An 18,609-nucleotide genomic window follows, 5' to 3' on the forward strand; every position below is an offset into this window, starting at 1 on the left:
GGGAGGAGGGAGGGGCAGTGCAGGTGGCTTGCCTGGCTGAAGCAGAAGGCAAGGAGGAAATTTCCAGAACTCTGCCACCCATCAAACCATTCTCCAGTTTTCAAACAGGCATTGTGCCCCTTGTCTCTGGATCCTTGTTCTTGCTGTGGTCTACCCTTACAGCAAGTACCTTCATTTTCCTCCAATCCCAGTCCAAATATGTCCTCCCTGTAAGTCTTCCAGTTTCCTTGACACTTCTGTCAGAATCAAAGACCTTTCTTTTGGACTCTTCCAGCTAGCTGCCCACACCCCTACTAGCATATCCATAATATGTATTATGAGTTGGGATACACTTGTCTTCCAGCTAGCTATATAGTGAGTTCACAGGACAGAAAGGTAAAATGTAAATACTTTAAAAATTTCCAGGCCCACAGCAGTCCTCAGCATGCGGTGAGGGAGAGTGACGGAATGGAGAGTAAGAAAAACAAAGCAACATCAACAGTGGGTCAGGCTTTAGCACCAATGGTAAATGCCCAGCTCTGGCATCTTGAGCCTTCCTCAGAAGGAATGGGGTGGGGATGTTGTCCCTAAGGAATATTCTTGCTGTAGCATTTTAAGATCTGATGACAAAGCAAACTGATTTGGTCAGGGTCCAGGCACCCTTCCTGCTACGAGTGCTTGATTCTGGTATGTATGCTCTATGACAATTAGAAGGAAGGTGCCATGTGAGATGTTAGGAGCCACCTCACAAAATCAGGAGGCCACATTCTTGGCAGCAGGCAACAAGGGAAGCAGCCCACCACAAACTGCCCTGGTTTTCATGCCTTCTTCCACAGTCTTCTCCCAGGACCTTCATAGTAGCCACCATGTTCCCAGACTCAGTGTTTTGAATTTCCTCACAGGAGATTCCTCTTTTCATCACAGTGATCTACCCAGAGGGTAAGTGAGAGGGATGAGGCTAAGGGACAGGCAGGAGCTGGCCACCTACCTGGGGCACTTCCCTGCATCCTGGGGAGGGTTCCAAGGGAGTGAGGTGGAACAGCCAAAAGCAATTTAGGCTGTAATGGTGCCGACTAGACTTTCCTTAATTCACAATCAATGCCTGTCTGTGATGCAATGAATACAGTTCCTTGAAAGATGGCAGCATCAAGGGTGAGAGAAACGGTGAATGCTTTTCTTAGATTGGAGTGGGAAGAGTCGTCAATGGCAAAAGGCCAAGAGCAAAGTATCTACTGATCTTTTGTTTTATTTTGTTTGAAACCAGGTCTAGCAGTTTAAGCTAGCCTTAAGCTCATTATGTAGCTGGGGATAACCTTGATCTCCTGATTCTCCTGCTTCTAGTGCTCCAGTGCTGAGATTATAAGCACACCCAAGACCGATGGATTTGATTAGCCAGAAATGGAAAACTTCAGTATGAAAACAAATCATACATAGAACTTCCTACAAAACACCATAGTTAACATTTAAAGATAAATTTAAGGAATATTGGTTACAGGTCAGACAACTAATAATTTACTATTTAATGGGATTCTTCATGGGGGAACTGTATCTTAGGGCAGAATGCTTTACCAGCATGTATAAGGTCTTGGATTCCTTCCTCAGTATGGAAAAAAGAAAAAGAAATTCCTACAACCCAGTAACAAAGTAACACATCAAAAGAAATGTGGGAAGACAGGATTCATAAGACATTTAAAGAATGATAAACAAAACGTGGCCAACCAGAGGAAGAAAAGGAAATAAAAAAGAAAATACGATGCATGTGGTACCAAGGACAGGGATACAGACCAGTGTATCCTTTCTGGAAAAGGACTTGAAGTTAGATATTAAGAGGTTTCAAGTTCATGCCCGTCAGCAAGTGCAGTTCAATTAGGAACATCACAAAGAGATAATAATGTCCTGTGCTGTGCAGAGACTTAGCTGCAATGCCACCCCTCATCTGGAACTCCAGACAAGACTTGGTGTCCAATGCACATTTTACACTCTTTTTTTTTTATAAAAAAAATTTTTAATTTCAAATATGTGTACTGTATTTATGTTATTTCTCCTCCAACTTCTCCCACACAGCCTCATTGCCCCTCAAATTCATTTTCATTAATATTTATTATTCTTTAATATATATTATTTAACACACACAATGTATTAATATATAAAAACAACCTTCTGAGTCTGTGTAGTGTTGCTCATATGTATATGTTTTGGGGGCTGACAATTGGTATTAACAAATTAGGTGGTTCATCTCTAAAAAGATAAACTATATTTTTAATAGAAGGACTGAAAATACTAAAATGCTAACTTTTGGGGGAGAAGGTTAGCTTGGTAACATGATTATGAGTGACTTTTTTCTCTTTGTATTTCTATCTAAATTTTTCTGTGATAAATATGTGTATGACTTTTAAGATTAAAAGGTTGCCAATTTTAAACTGAAACATATTTAAAATTTTGCTATATTTTAATCGCTGATGAAGGAATAACTTGAGATGAAAACTCACCAAGCTTACTCCTCTAATGAGAGGCAGCTGAGAGAGGTGCTGCAGTGAAATATGTCAGCCAACATGGTGGCAGGGCTGTGCATGGCAACTGAGAATACTTTGGAAGCACAGCTTTCCAAACAGCAAAAGAAAGTGTACAGCATGCATTCCTGGGACCATGAGTAAGAAGAGCACCATCTGGCACATCTGGCACATCTGGCTCACCGGAAGGCCCTACTCACAAAGCAGTAGGCATGCAATTTGTTGTCTTTACCTTTTATCACTGTTTGCAAACAACTCTGGAGAGTTTTGGTCTATCAGGATTTGGGAATTTCTCCCACGTTCGCTTCCAGAGGAAGCAACAAAAAAAGACTGGGATGAAGGAGGCGAACCACTAAGTATAAAATGAATCCTCACAAATAAGTCACAGATAAAGAATGCGGACAACTGGATTTGTGTAGGTGACGCCGAGTTTGTTTTCAGTAAGAAATAATTGGGGTTGTGGGGATGCTCAGTGAGCAAAGGCTATCATGTGACCCAAGTTCAGCCCCCCAGAAACCACGTAAAAATGATAGGCGTGGCTTCACAGATATGTAACCCTGTGATGGAGAGGCAGAGGCAAGAGGATCTCTGGGGCTGGGTCGCCAGTCTGTCAGTCTAACGGGTTAGTTTCAGGTCAATGAGAGGCCCTATCTCAAAGGAAAGGAAGAGCTTTCCCAAGGAACGACACCCAAGGTTGTCTTCTGGCTTTCACAGTGAGCATATGGATGTAAATGCTCCTGCATGGGCATTTGTCAACCCTACACACACACACACACACACACACACACACACACACACACACACACACACACACACACGAAGAAAAGAAGAAAAGAAAAGAAAGAAAAATAAAAAAACAAGTGAGGGCACTTTGGATGGATTCTAACACCCACAAAGCTCTGCTCATTAACCCCCGCCCCCCATGGAACTTGCCCACCCTCTGTTCCGAAAGGCTAGGAGTTTGTCTTTAAACCCGTAGAGTCCAGAACCAGCTCATCAGCCCAGCTAAGTCACCTCTGTTCAGCCTTTTCTGATCCAATATCATCCTTCATGGTCAGTGTTAATTTCAGATACAACAGTAACACGTGACTCAGCCACATCCTAAGAGCAGTTGGCACCCACAGCACACCAACGTTGAAGGCGGCAACAGAAGAGTGCCAGGGTGGAGGTCAGCAGTATGGATGGGTGAAAGTCACGAAGAATCCTGGAGAGATACATTCAAGAGTCCTCAAGAAAAGGGTATCAGTGTGGGATGGCATCAGGGTGGTGGAGAAACCTGAGCTGTGTCTGGGGAGGAGGACCTGAGCAGGGGAGGCCTTGAGAACTAAAGGGACAAGAAAGGGAGAGGAGGGGCCTTCTCTGTGGCCACTGGAGCAGAGACAAAGGAAGTGGAAATGCTCAGAGACAGACGGTGCCAGGTGAGGGCTTTCTCGGGCAGGAGTTACTGTAGACACTTAAAGAGCAGCTGGGCTGAAGACAGCTTCTTGGGTGCAGAACTTGGTGTCAAAGGTGGTGTTTTAGGGGAATGAGGCGGGTTGGAGCGGAGAAGGATGGGGGTGGACACAGAGCATCCGTTTACTGCTGTACAGTTGGAAAAGAGGCTGGGGAATGTGACTGTGCAAGCAGGAGGGCATGCTGCAGCCAAACCTGGAAGCCTCCCTCAGAACACCTGTTCTTGGCCTGCTCTAGTGACTGCCTGGTGTTGGGATCCTGCCCTCCTTCAGAGTTTTCCCTGAGCAAGGCCAGACAGGTACACACATGAATTTTAGTTCCCGAAAGCGCTAGTTGACACAGGATGGGGGTAGCCTGTCACCCCACCCCCAGACTTCTGCTCTCCTCTAAGATGCACACTCCCCCTCACTTCCCCATTCTTCACTCCCTTCTTCTCCTTCCTCCCTTTCTTTCTCCCCACTCTCTCTTCCTTCTTCTCTCTCTCTGCCTCCTTTCTCTTTCCCTCTCACACCCCCATCTATTCACTCTGTGTCTAGGACTCATTTCTGTGACTCTGCTCAGCCCTCAGAGCCACACAAAGACCCCCATGGCCCAATGTTTAGAAATCTTCCCTGCAGCTGAGTCCCCCCTCCTCTTGATGCTTCAGCATCACCACCTGGGACTACAGAGGATAGCCATTGAATACCTCACTTGAGTCAAGTGCACACACAGAGCTTTGCATGGGTTGTGTGTCCTTTAGTTCTTTCATCCTGTGGGGCAGGAATTACCTGCCCCAGCTGGCAGCTTCCAAGCTCAAACAACCTGTGAGGAGAAACTTGTTGGGGTCTGGTAGATTTTAGAACCTGGACTCCTAATGATCACACCCTACAGCTTCTCACCCGAACCCCAGTGCTCCAAAGCTCAAGGACTTTTCTTTTATTTTAGTCCTTCCTTCCTTCCCCCCCCCCCAAGACATGGTTTCTTTGTGTAGCCCTGGCTGTCCTGGAACTCACTCTGTACACCAGGTTGACCTAGAACCCAGAGATCTGCCTGTCTCTGCTTCCTGAGTGTTGGGATTAAAGACATGTGCCATCACCGCCTGACCTAAGCATGAGATTTTGCCTGTGACTGTGAAGACCTTTGTAAAAGGCTTTTCAGACTTGTAGGAGAGTCTCCTGCGTTTCCTCCAGGTATGCCTTTTCCAGAGCTCAGGGTCTCCCTCCTCATCAGGGAAGGCTGAGTCTATACACTGGCCTCACCACAGTTATACTTAGCTCACAAGCACCTCATGCATATTTACTATCCTCATCGTGCAAAACTACCTTTTTTGGTGTGTCTAAACCATGCACTATTGGGTATGCACCAACCACTTTCTTGGGTGGGTGGAGCAGGTTGCAGATTTCCAAAACTGGAAAATGTTGCTTATTGAAATCCTTCACATGTGTGGCAGCCATAGGCTGACTCACATAACTCAGATAAAAATGATGACTACTTGATGTGGGATGTCCTTCTGCATGCTGTGAACATGTGTTGCTTTTATTGGTTGCTGAATAAAGCTGTTTTGGCATATGGCAGGACAGAATGTAGCTAGGTGGGAAATCCAAAAAGATACAGAGAGAAAGAAGGAGTTAGGGAGATGCTATGTAGCCTCACTGAAGCAGTAAGCTTTTAGAGCATTACCAGTAAGCCACATGGTGATACACAGATTAGTAAAAATGAGTATTAATTGTGAAAGCTAGTCAGTAATATGCCTGAGTCACAAACAATTATAATTAATATTAAACCTCTGAGTGTTTATTCGGTGGGTGGAGAGAAACCTCCTTTTTTTTTTTTTTTGCTGCTGTTGTTGTTGCAGGGTTTTTTTTTGTGGTGGTGGGGTTTGAATTCAAGGCTAACATTGTTTTAATGTACGTAGTTTATGTTAGAGTAAGGACAATGTATAAGTATATACATTACTGTGAGTTACTCAATCCCTTAAATGATTATTAATTAGCTGTTACTAATAGAAGAAATTATGATCACACTGGCCTCATGAGGAACTGAGAGGGTACTGTGGGTTCCACTCCTAACAGAGTGGGTTCACTGAACTTGAACCCACTCTGTTAGATGTAAAATCAGCGATTCCTCAACTCCACCCTTAATCAGCCTGACTATGAGTGCTGTGGAGACCACGAGCTACAGTCTTTCTCAAGCAAGAACTCTAGAGCTTCACGTAGCTCAGGTTTTGTGATGTCCAGATTAATTACAGGAGACATGCTTGCATTTTAAAAGAGTGTCTCAGAAAAAAATGAAGTTTGCATAATTTAAAAATACTGGATCTGGAGAGATGGCTCAGTGACTAAGAGCATTTACTGCTCTTGCAGAGGACCAGAGTTTGATTCTCAGCACCCATGTTGGGCAGCTCACAACTGTCTATTAACTCCAGCTCCAGGGTTGTCTGACATCTCTGGCTTCTTTGGGCACCTACATTCATGTGTACACACACAGACACAGACACAGACACAGATACACACACACACACACACACACACACACACACACACACACACACAGGCAGAGAGAGAGAAAGAGACACACACAATTAAAAATAAAACAAATCTAAAAACTTATTTGCATGCTATTTTGTTTCTCACTTTCATTTCTCAGAAGAGGGGAATACAACTAAACAAAACTTGAAAAATACCCCCACTATCATTTGTTGGGCTATCCTGCTCATGGCAGGTGAGTTTTATAATTTTATATGTACACCTACTATGAAGCCTTTCTGAAATTCTATGATTCTGGGAGCAAAATGATAACCTAGGGGCAACAAGGTTTTCTGCTTTACACTGGAATGGAATTTCACAGTAAAAATAGATTGAGAGTGTAAAACTACTAAGTGATATCAGTTTTAATTATGGTAGTGCTTCTTAGCTCTAGGTTTGCTTTCTTTGGTTTTATTTATACAAGGTCAAGTGTGGCCTAAAATTTTTAAGTGGAAATTCTAGAAATAAACAATTCATAAATTTTAAATAGCTTTTATTATAGTATAGATGGCCATAATTGTTCTATTTTTGTCCTTGGTTATTTTTAGTAATCTCTCACAAATTAACTTTATCATAAGAATGTAAGTAGAGGGAAAAGGGTACAAAGAGAGTTTGAAACTATCTGCAAGTTTCATGCATTCATTGGGTGCTGCCAGGCATAACCCCTCAAAACATGGGGAGCTAATGTAATCAGATAGATTCATGGACATCCAATTGTTTAAATCTTCATGTTTACACATATCTCCCATATCAACAGCTAACCAGAGCTATCTGAGAATGAAGGGTAATAATAAAATAATAATTTGATTATTTCCTACTTAGGAAATAATAAATACCAAGGGATTATTGTGTATTAAAATACATAATCTGGACATATTTGGATATGTGAATACATTTCATACTGAATTATGTGTTTACATACATATTTTAAAATGCACAGACACAGCTACCCATACATCAGAACATAAACAGCAAATTGTGAGAAATTTTACCTTTGAGTCAATTCAAAGCAGAGATAAGGGATTACACGTATGATTATCCCAACACAGAGTGGGAAGGCTGTATGGGCGTTGTACTTAGCCGCTTCCGGCTTGCACTCACACCCTTAAACCTAGCTGTAGAGATTCCAGCAAACATCACACATGGAATGAAAGGAAAGTGATTCCTTACTGAACACCGGGAAGGATGCATTTCCTTTTAACACTTGGAATTCTTGCTCCAGTCGCCTCCGTAAATCTATTTGCTCAAATAAAACCTTCTGAAGTTCCTCTAATAGGGGAAAAAAAAAGAACATCAGTTTTACTAATCTTTACAAATAACTCTCCAGAGAACTGTTACACCAGGCAATTTGTTATTATAAGACAAAATATTTTACCAGTTTAAAAAATGTTGCATAGACATAGGATAGATTTTGTGCAGAAATCCATGAATATAAATCAATGTAATATATTATTTTAAAGTATTATATTACAGTGTCATGTATTGATTGATATGTATGCATTAATCTCAATTATATCCATCCAATGGTCCATATATTATTCATATGTTGCTTGTCAAGCTTAAAATACGGTGCAGAACAAAAATATCTTCTTATTATCTTTGTACTCTTTAAAAGCTAAGAAAAGTATACAACATTCAAACTTGTCTTTACCTTTCCCCATATTTTCTACATCCTTTTTGAGTGAATGAGGTGAATTGGTTTCTTGTGTGTGTTCACCTTAAAAAAAAAAAAACAGGGAAAAATATTAATTTGCATGGACTACTAGCTTTTCACTTTTTTAACATCTAGAAAAAGAGTTTATTTAATATAACCTGACATTAGGAACTCACAGGACTAAACACTATTCTTGTTAAAGAGTATCACACCACTGAATCACAGATACCCTCAAGGAAATGAGAGTAGAGCCTGTCTGGCTCTTGAAGAACAGGATCACAGAAGTGAAGACACCTGCTCCCCCAGAAGGCCCTTGATAGTGCAACAGGCAGATGATCCCCAAACTTTTGGGCTCCCCAAATTTGGAACATCGAAAAAGGAAGCGTGGAGAGTCCCTGACTTGCCATAGGAGAGCGGTCATGTACCTGGAGGGTTTCCTGGTCATTGATAGCTGGCTGAAAAGAAATGCACGCTGCAGCAGAGATTCGAGGCAACTTATCTGGTAGTTTGTAAATATTTACTCACTCAGCAATGGTCTCTTAACTACTCATCGGGGACCAATTAAAATGATCATGGGGCCCGTGGGAGCTGAGGGTGGAGCCCAGGAGTGAAGCACAGACTTTGCAAGCATCAGGTCTATGCTCAACCCCAGCTCCTGAGTCATATTAAATAAGCCAGTCATCTATATTATGGATGAAGGTTAGACTGTCCATGCTTCGCTATGTGCTAACTAGAATAAAGGCAAACTAAATAGTGCATTCACTACAGTAAATTGTATCTTCATGAATCAGAGAGCCCAAATACATCAAAGGTTTAACACATTCATTCAGTCAATTAGATAATTGTGTTTTCAAATTTCAAGCTAATTTCTGTGCCAGTCACTTGGGTGACTAAGCTTCTACGTAAGTCTAAAGAGGTGTGGTAGTGAAGGTAATGGTTCTCCAAGAAGGTTCTGTGGATTCCTCATGCTGGTTCCCAGGGGTTTGGCACCTCCTATGCATCTGCAGATCCCGGGCATGGGGCTTTGCCTACCCCCTCCTCTTTTTCACCCACTAGCCCAGGTCTGCTGGAGGTTAGGACTCTGTCTCTTCTCTAAGGATAGCTGGTGTCTAACAGGGGGCTGGACATACAATAAGCCATTGTCTTCCATTGTTACTGAAGGAACCCCAGGAGGACATAAATTCTAAGTCATGGCTCCAGACACAATGTATCACTCAAGTCTCTGCTTGCTATTTATTCATTTCCCCCGGAAAGAAATGGAGTGTAATGGCCCCCAGGGACTTGTTGGAATACTGGGAGATCTCATTGATAAGTTGAAATTTCTGTAAAAAGACAAACAGGATTTCTTCACAAAGCAATAACCTGTACCATGGACAGACATCTAGATTCCACATGCTGACTCTCTGGAGTGTGTGAAGGTTCACGTGAATGTACATTCTTTCCTTTAAGAACTTATATGCAACTAATTCATACATTATTCCCAAACAGACTCATCCTTGGGGTGGAGTCTGATATGTCCTTCACACGCCCATGGTCCTTAGTAGCAGGCATTCTCTAACAAGTGGAACATATCCATACAACTCCATTCCAATACATCTTGAACATGACCTCTCTCTATAGTCTCAAGTGCACTCCTGAACTTGGAAACCCAGTTTTCTTCTCTATACAGTGAGGAAAATACCTGTGAAGCGTCACAGTTGGAGACTGCAATAGAATTCTTAAGAAATCCAATCCCCTACTAGAAAAGTAATAGGTTGACAAAAAGCCATTAATATGTAAACCAAGCATGGTGGCAATTTGAAATGAAGATAAATGTGTGTTAGGCACAGGTCTGCCTATTTAGTATCTGTTGACCAGCACAGAAGTTCCTACTGATGCAATGCTGAGTCTAAACAGAGAAGAGCAAGCAGATGCCTCTGTGCTTGCCCACATGCGGTGAGATGGCACTGTCCCATTCTACAATGTTCTCAATCTAACTAAAACCTGTTGTAGACCAGAGTTTTTGATTCAGTAATGTATTCTGGGAGCTGTTTATCTTGTATACATTTCAATTGCATGAATAAATTTAAAAATTAAAATAAATATAACCATGTTTCCTTTCCCCTTCATAATTACTAGCATTATATTCATAGAGTACCCCTAAATCAATAGCTAATAAACAGAAAAATACTGACTACAGGAAAATCTGCTGATGCCATTAACAACAGGCTGTTCTTTTCATCAGCTCTGTGGAAGTTTTATTAATATTTTGTGGTAGTGTCTATTTCAAATAGAGATTTTACTGCATTTTCTGAGCAAAATGGACAATTTAGAGCTTAGAAGATATAAATGTCCCCTTTACAGTGAGTTTTTTTAAAAGTGCTAGGTGTTAGGTAAATAAGGACACAGAGAAGTCTCAGCTGTGCTTTGTGTGTCTTTTACTGGACTGCTGCTTTCTGCATTATTGCTAATCTGTGAAAACCAGATTGTTAATGGTGGTTAAAAATGACCTCTGGGAGACTGGATGTTTGTTCACTATTACTGCTAATGTTTTCCATCTGGTTGAAAAAAAAAAAACAGTCTAATACTAGATTAAATAAATGTGATTTAGTTGACAACGAGCCTCCAATTTTTATAAATATTCCATCAGGTTAGATGCATTTCACTTTTCAAAATTAATGAATGGGTTTGGAGACATCCCAAAAATTAAAATGCTTACCTTCCTTCCCCCTACTTTCTTCTTAAAAATATTTACAGGCAGAGAGGGTAGGGGAAGCTAAGAGACCTCAATGGAATAGAAGACAGAAAGAATATTATGCATGCAAGGTATATCTTTCTTAGAGCCCTGGCCTTAAACATGTCAGACAGTAGAAGAAAACCCAAGTGGTGTGATGTGGAAAAGGCATAAATCATTATTGTATAAATGCATCGGTGGAGGGATGAGCCCCAAAGTTGCTGATTAGGGATGTGTCACCTTCATGTGGTACCTTCATGTGAGTGGTGCTCACTACAGCTGTTAGAGGCAGCAGCATGTCAGGCAGGACCGACCCCATGGTAACCAAGGGCAACCTAAAGCCAAGGCCTGAGTACCTGGTTCTACTTTTCCATTCTCACTGTGGTCCTCCAGGCCAGGCAGCCTCATGTTCTAGGAGATAATCCATCCAACCCCTGGTTTTACCCACACTCAGTCATCAGAAAATGGACAAGAGAGACAGGTGTGATAATGTTCCATGCTACAGCAGACATAAATAGTAAACCAAATGAGAAGAGACTAAAATTCACACACATAAACACACAAAGAAAGAGAACCAGTCAATGAATACACTAGCACAACCTTTATAGGCTCAAGAATAATCACTTTTTCTTGAATATTGTGGCATACTCCTGTTCAATAACCTGTAATGGATATCCTCTGGTCATCACAGGAAAAACATCCACTCTAAATTCCTCCAGAATCTCCAGGTTTTCTTATGACCTGTGTTCCTGCCACCCTGCCCCACCCAGCTCATCTGTCAATATTGCCAACACGAATCTCTAACTGCATTTAAGCCTATATTTCTCACTGTGGATTGCTTTGCCTCATACTGTCTGTCTTGCCTGGGGTACCTGACCCTATTCCCACTTTCTATTCCAAAGCAAAAACGCCATCTAAGTCTCCTTGGCATGGACTGAGGATTTCTAACTTTCAAACATTCATTTATTGAAGCCCTGTCTTCGAGATGATGGCTTGAGGCAGTTCTACCTAGGAGATTGATTAAGTTCGGGAGGACCCTTATGAATGGGATCAGTGCTATTGTCAGGGCTTTGTCCCCTTATGTCCTGTATAGCAAGGAAACGGCTGCCTACAAATCTCCTAAGGAGCCTCCATCTGACACTGCAGTTTTCTGGTACCTTGATCTTGAACTTCCACAGAGTCTACAGCACTGAGAAACAAACATTGCTTCAGTTAGCAAGGTATTTTTGTTACAGCACCTCGACAGGACTAAGACACTCCTTCCAGGAGCTAGTCTCAATATTTGCAAATGCCACCTTCCTGGGCTGAAGTTCTAAGTGTCTTTCTTTTCCCCTTCTGCTTCTTGACTAGGAACTTTGCTTTCTGCAGGGAGCAACATCCATCGCCTATCCCAGGGAGGGTGTACATACTTCCTACAAATGCCTGTTGTGCTAATTTATTCTAATTTGTGAAAGATACATCAACAAATGCTATTGTAAATCTTCAATTGTCATGGGGGCATTTAAACAAATCCTTACAGCTAAACTTAACTCTTATCAATGGAAAAAATACATTTTGATTCATTTTAAAATCAGACTAAATCAGGCTAACTATATTTTCAGTTCTATTGGGAAGTTTATGATGTCCCAATAAAAAATAAGTTTTGTTCCTATCCGACATTTCCAAAATTTCTCTCTGAAAACACACAGTCTGAATTCTAGCTAAAACATGGAAAATATTAATTAACTTATATGTCTGCCTTGGCTTCCAATAAAATTGTCACATATATTAGAGTTCATTAATTTTATCACAGTAATGATTTTATTACAAAACTTTTCATTTTTCTATTTATGTTAATGATTTAATTCTATTTTATCTGCTAGACATGAAACCTAGGGCCACATGCAAGTTAGGCACACTCATTTTCCCCAGCGTCAGTGACATGAGCTACATGAATAGATGAGGGTCACAGGACAGGAAAAGAAGCTAATAAAGCAGATGCCACTGAAAGGCTCCCTGATAGCTAGCTTTCATAGCGCTGGAAAGTGCTAGGCAGGCTTCTGGAAGAGGAGAAACCATCAATGTTCTTACCCAGTACTGGACCCGCATGCTACAACACTGGCCAAGATGGGATACACTCACCCGTGTGCTAGTGGCAAGATTGCTTACAGAGGCAACAAACTGCTCTCTTTATTGGCTTTGAGGCCTGCTCTATAGGAGAGAATGAAAACCTGGTATTGTAAACATGATCCAAACCCATGGCTAGGGAGGAACTCATCAGAACTCAGTGGAGAACCCATTGATGTAGTCACTGTACCGTCAAACTCCTTTCCAAACATTCATGTTTATATCCATAGACCTGTGCTGTTTCCAGCCCTGCTCAGATCAGCTTCTTACTGGATGGGCAGTGGCCAATGCAGACTCTCACCTGTTCAGAGTTCTGGGAATAACTAACTGTGGGTGCTCAGCCTTAGATGGGACAGCTGCATTAACTCCCCGCCCCCCCACACCCTCTGAGGAGAACCAAAAGCATGGAAGAGCCGGAGGACTTGGGGGGAGTGCTCTCACATGCTGTCTTCTGGCTACAACATGACTATTGCACACATGAGCTCACAGTAGCTGTGGTTACCTGATGCAAGATCAAACCAGTTAAATATCCCAGCGTTGGTGAAGGAGGGGAATCCCAAGTTCCCACCCCTAGCTGAGCAGCTATTGGCAGTTAATGGCTGGTGGGGGAGGAGAGAGTCACATTCCTTTAGGAGCATGGACACTGGTAGGTTCTCCAAGACCCTGTGGATGATCCCATTGAACTCAGTGGGTTAAAAATAGCAGAAAATAAGTAAACAATTATAAAAGGAGACCATGAATTTGGGAGGGAGGGAGATATGATGGAGGATTCTGGGGTCAGTTGGAAGGGAGCTATGAGGGGTAGATATAATCAAGAAACATTGTATACACGTATGAAAATTTCAAAGAATAAGAACAAATTTTTAAAATTTGAATTCAATAACTAAGACTTAAACATTGTAACCTGCATGTTCAGGTTATATACCCTAGAACACAGGGGGTCTTATCTGTGTAGGGCACAGTATCAACTCCAAGTATTAAAATAAGTAGTGAAAGATTTGGCTTTTTGCCTATCCCTTCTGCTGAAAGTCTCCCCTCCTTGGTGTCCTGCTCCTTAGCTTAGCTGTTCTCCTCAAATTCTCCCTAGAGCTCTCATGGGCGCTGTCAGCCAGCATCCCCAGCAATCAGCACACTGCTCCTCCCAGTTCTCTTAATACTTGGTGAAAAACTTGTAGAGAACATATTTGCTTGCACAGGAAGAAAGTGTCTATCCCCTGGAAGGTCACTTTGATACACATGTTTTGATTTGGGGCAGCATCCGTATATGAGATATTACATGTGTGTTCTCACATTCAGATGACTGTGTATGGCAAGCAAGTGATTCAACAGCCCCTTGGGACTCATGCACTCCTGTCTGTGTTCTGGTGCAGGCGAGCAGGTATGTTACACAGTCAGAGGTGCAGATGGGCCCTACATGATGTTCCCAACACACGAAGGCCACAGCCGCTCCAGCTGGATGGCTGCTCTGCCCTCTCGCCTCTCAGTACTCTCTTCACAGGGCTGTGCATTTGCCAAACAGGCCTGTTGAGCTCCCAAAACAAACATGGGATGTCAGTAACTGATTTTAGCTTTGTAATCTGGCTTAGGAATTTCCAGCACCTTTTCTCTTTTCCTTACAACATATCTTAGAGGGACAAGTTAGATTAAGTCTAAATTAGTCTAAATTGGAATAATCAAAAATTTAGCACAACATATGGTTTACAGGGTTTTTAAAGGGATACTTGGCATCCAGGCATAAGAAATCAATTACAGAGGCTAGGGAGCTTGCTTAGCAGGTATAAAATGTGATGACTGGAGTTTGGATCCCATGCATCCGCTTAAATAGGTGGATGTCATGGCCTGCCTGTGTCCAAGAGACAGATGAGATCCCCTGAACACATTGGCTAGCTAGACTAGCAGAATCAGTGAGTTTTAGGTGTGTGTGTGTGTGTGTGTGTGTGTGTGTGTGTGAGAGAGAGAGAGAGAGAGAGAGAGAGAGAGAGAGAGAGAGAGAGAGAGAGAGAGAGAGAGAGACCCTGTCTCTTTGCATAAGGTGGACACTCAATATTGATCCTTAGTCTTCACATGCTCGAGCACACATGTGCACCCACATGCACAAGAACATAGATGCTCACACACAAACTGCATGAGAAGTTTACAAAATCAATCACATAGGAAGTAAAGTTAAATGACTTTCTCATCTGTCATTGGGATACACAGACCCCTGCTTATTTCTTGGTGTAACATCTACACTAAACCACTTCTCTGTGACGTTCAACACTTTTGTAAGGTCACAAATACAAAGGCAAAAAAAAAAAATTCACCAAAGAGGGTGTGGGAAAGAACAGGCCAGCTGAATGCTACCTCCATTGGTGAAAAGAGATTGTTGGAGTCTGTGATGACAGGGAGGTCACAATGAAACCCAGCAACAGCACACTTCCTGATGGATAATCAAAATGTATTATTGGAACTGGGTGTGGCTACACATTCTTGTAGTCCCAGCACTCAGGAGCAAAGTCAGAGGGACCATGAATTTGAGGACAGCGAGATCATGGCTCAAAGACTACGCAAACCAACCCATCATGAGTGGCATATACTTCACTTCTTACATATCTTTGATTAGTGACCCTTGAGTCCATTCTAGAGTTCTCTTGAGTTTTAGAATTGATGCTGTGAGTTAACACTTCGTAATATTTTTATTTGATTTACATTTACTTTTATTTCTGTGTGTGTGTGTGTGTGTGTGTGTGTGTGTGTGTGTGTGTGTGTGTGTGTTGGAGGGGTGGTTGGAAACATGTATGACTGTGACACATGCATGTGGAGGAAGGAGAACAACTTGCAGAACTTGATTTTCTCTAGTTGTGATTTTTTTTTTCTGGAAAGGTTTCCGTTGTTTTCTGTCTCTTTTAGTTTCAGATAAATTAATAAAAATTAACATAAAGATAAAGTTTCATAAGTAGAAAGTAAATGAAACACATTTAATTCATAGTGCATATATTGAAAGGCTTCAAGATGTGTTATCTAAATAATGTTCATAATAAATTAGAGGTTTTATCAGATTCTGTAGACAGATGAACAGATACAAAGTTTTGTAATATTTTTGTGTAGTTTACCCTGAGTTCCCTTACAAGTGAGAGAATAAAAACTCAGATCTACTGCTCTGGCTTTTAAGAATTTCTCTTCTTTTGCTTTTTTTTTTTTTTTTAAATCAGAAGCGTGCTCTAAAATGGAATGGAATAATAAATCGGAGTGCCTCATCTGCTATATATTCATGAGAAGTGTAACTGCTTCTTACTATTCTTGGAAATCCATCCATAGCATATTAAGTACACTAGAGAATCATACCCGTGGAAATCAAATTGATTTAAAAACTTCTATATGTGTAACAAGATGCAGCCGTGCTCAGAGTCCGAAGGTGCTGGCGTTTCTACAATGAGGGGGATTGAAAGGCAGGATGATGCCTCTTTCCCTCATTTCCTTGACCTGCAATAGCTCTGAGTCCTCTCACCAGCTTACCCCACTGCATTCAATTTCAAATCACTTAACTTCACTGAAGTCATTCAAAGTGGACATGCGAAACCCGCTCTGGGATTGCAAGGAAATCCTCTCATCTACAGTTTTGAGTCGGTAATATTTTGACCAAGCTACTCTCGGTTTAATTCTGTCTGACTTGGTGTGCTTCTAAAGTTCTCCTGCTTTCTGGAGGTTTTGGTGGCTGATGACCATCGTTTGGACCTTTAAATCATGCACAATACAACATCTACTGTGTGTGTGAGGCTTTTCCAGAGAGGATTTTAAAAACTCAGTTACAAATGTCAACTACAAATCACTGAAAATAGCATCATTTAAGGCTGAAGCTTGGAATAAAGGTGATCCTGATCTAAATGAGGAACGACTCCACAGAAACAATTGTTGTAGATAAACCGAATTTGTATCGGGGATTGGTTAATGAAATAACTGCCACTGAGGCTAGACATATCTGTTTCTTCACATAACCACTGAAAATTCCTGGTAATTACATTCATGATTACCATGAGAATGAAAAATTCATTAAAAAGCGAGACCTGCCCACTGATTTACCAGGCAGTTTGAAAAGCTGTTTTATTCTCCCATGTTCTGCTTATTCAAAGGAATTAAATATTGTACTGTTAATCTTCCAAAATGATGACTGAATTAAATGGTAGCTAAAGGAAACAGTTATGTAAGCCCCACTTCATGGTATGATGTTTTTCTATTTGGGTTTTATTTTGAGGCAAGGTTTCACTATACAGCATGGTCTGGCTTGACATCTGTGGTCCTCCTGCCTCAGCCTCCTAAGTACTAGGGTTATGGATGTGGCTTGGGTGGCATTTTATATACATTCCAACCATATATATTCTCCAGTCTGTTGTTTGTCTCCTGTTCTTAGTTGTAGCAACCAGAGAGCAGAGATTGGTGTTGTAAACTGTCTAGCATGCACGGGGCATTCTCCCCTATGTGTGGCACATAAAAGTACATGGACTCACGTGGTCAGGAAAGCCAATAGTTATCATATGGAAAAAACTCTCCACAGAAGAGGAGACACTGGATACAGTATTTGTCTGCTACTGTCCAAAGCAGCAAGGCACATACATACTTGGTCTCTTTGACTTTTTTTAGTTTTTGATATTGCCAAGTGAATAGAATCTAGATATGACTAAATGAATTTAGTACTAAAATACAGGTGTCCATTCTGGGGTTTTTCCAAATTGTATTTCAATAGGAAGACCACAAGCTAATCTCTTTTACAAGTAAGGGACAGTTGAAGGCATAGCATTTGTATTAGGGACCAGTTAATGCAATAACTACCACTGAGGCTAGACATGTCTGTTTCTTTACATAACCATTGAAACTTTCTGGTAATTACATTTGTGATTACCAGAAGAATGAAAATTTCATATGAAAGCAAAACCTGCCTGCAATCTCTTCAACCCTCTGAAGTTTTCAACTCTACATACAAAGCCAGGAGCAGTGATGCCCACTAGTAGTATCTCAGGAGGCTGAGGCAGGTGGCTTGCTTGGGCTTATGGATTTGAAGTCAGTCTGGGCAATATAGGGAGACTCCCTTTCAAAATAGATTAATTAATAGATGAAATAAAGTACATTTTCAAAGGAGTCACAAGAATGAACTCCTTGCAGCACAATGTTCTGGGATGAACTCAACAATATTCACCTGAAAGTTGCATATTTCAGCAGTGTGTTCATTCTTCCCACATCCTCTGGATTCTTCCATCCAATACAAGATGATCATATCACATAACCTACTACCTATATACTTCCCCGAATAATGTGAGGGTGAGATTGCGATATGGAAAATCAATATGGAACAAGCTTCTGTGGGAATCTGTATCAAATTAATTATTGTGAGAAAGGGACTAGCAATATATCAATATTATGAGTAGGTGTTATTACCAACATAACTATTGACTGTGCTGTCCTGAGCTCCAGGCACCACGGAATGGCTATGTGAACACGGATCCTGCCTGTGCTTTTGTTTACGTCTTTTTAGCATTTGTAATTCCATCTGCATACTAAACAACAGTGGATCCAGGGGTTTGTAGCTACTCCAGTTATCTTTCTCAGGGTTCTGAGGGCCTGCCAGAATTTTCTGGCCTGAGTGGACATGAGGACCTGAATGCCCTTTCAAGCAAGCCCAGAAACAGCTTTCAAAATTCCAATCAAGTCAAAGGAAGG

The 18,609-nt window shown here is 41.4% G+C and overlaps 1 protein-coding gene across 1 annotated transcript in view; it reads right to left on the minus strand.

The window, feature by feature from the left end:
* Window positions 1-18,609, minus strand: part of LOC113833663 (SKI family transcriptional corepressor 2-like) — a 36,194-nt gene that overhangs the window by 10,825 nt on the left and 6,760 nt on the right. Inside the window, 2 exon segments of the mRNA XM_027397868.1 lie at window positions 7,616-7,714; window positions 8,097-8,162. Coding sequence (XP_027253669.1) covers window positions 7,616-7,714; window positions 8,097-8,162 — 165 coding nt within the window.

The sequence above is a fragment of the Cricetulus griseus genome, chromosome 2 (assembly GCF_003668045.3).
Source record: "Cricetulus griseus strain 17A/GY chromosome 2, alternate assembly CriGri-PICRH-1.0, whole genome shotgun sequence".
NCBI lineage: Eukaryota > Metazoa > Chordata > Mammalia > Rodentia > Cricetidae > Cricetulus > Cricetulus griseus.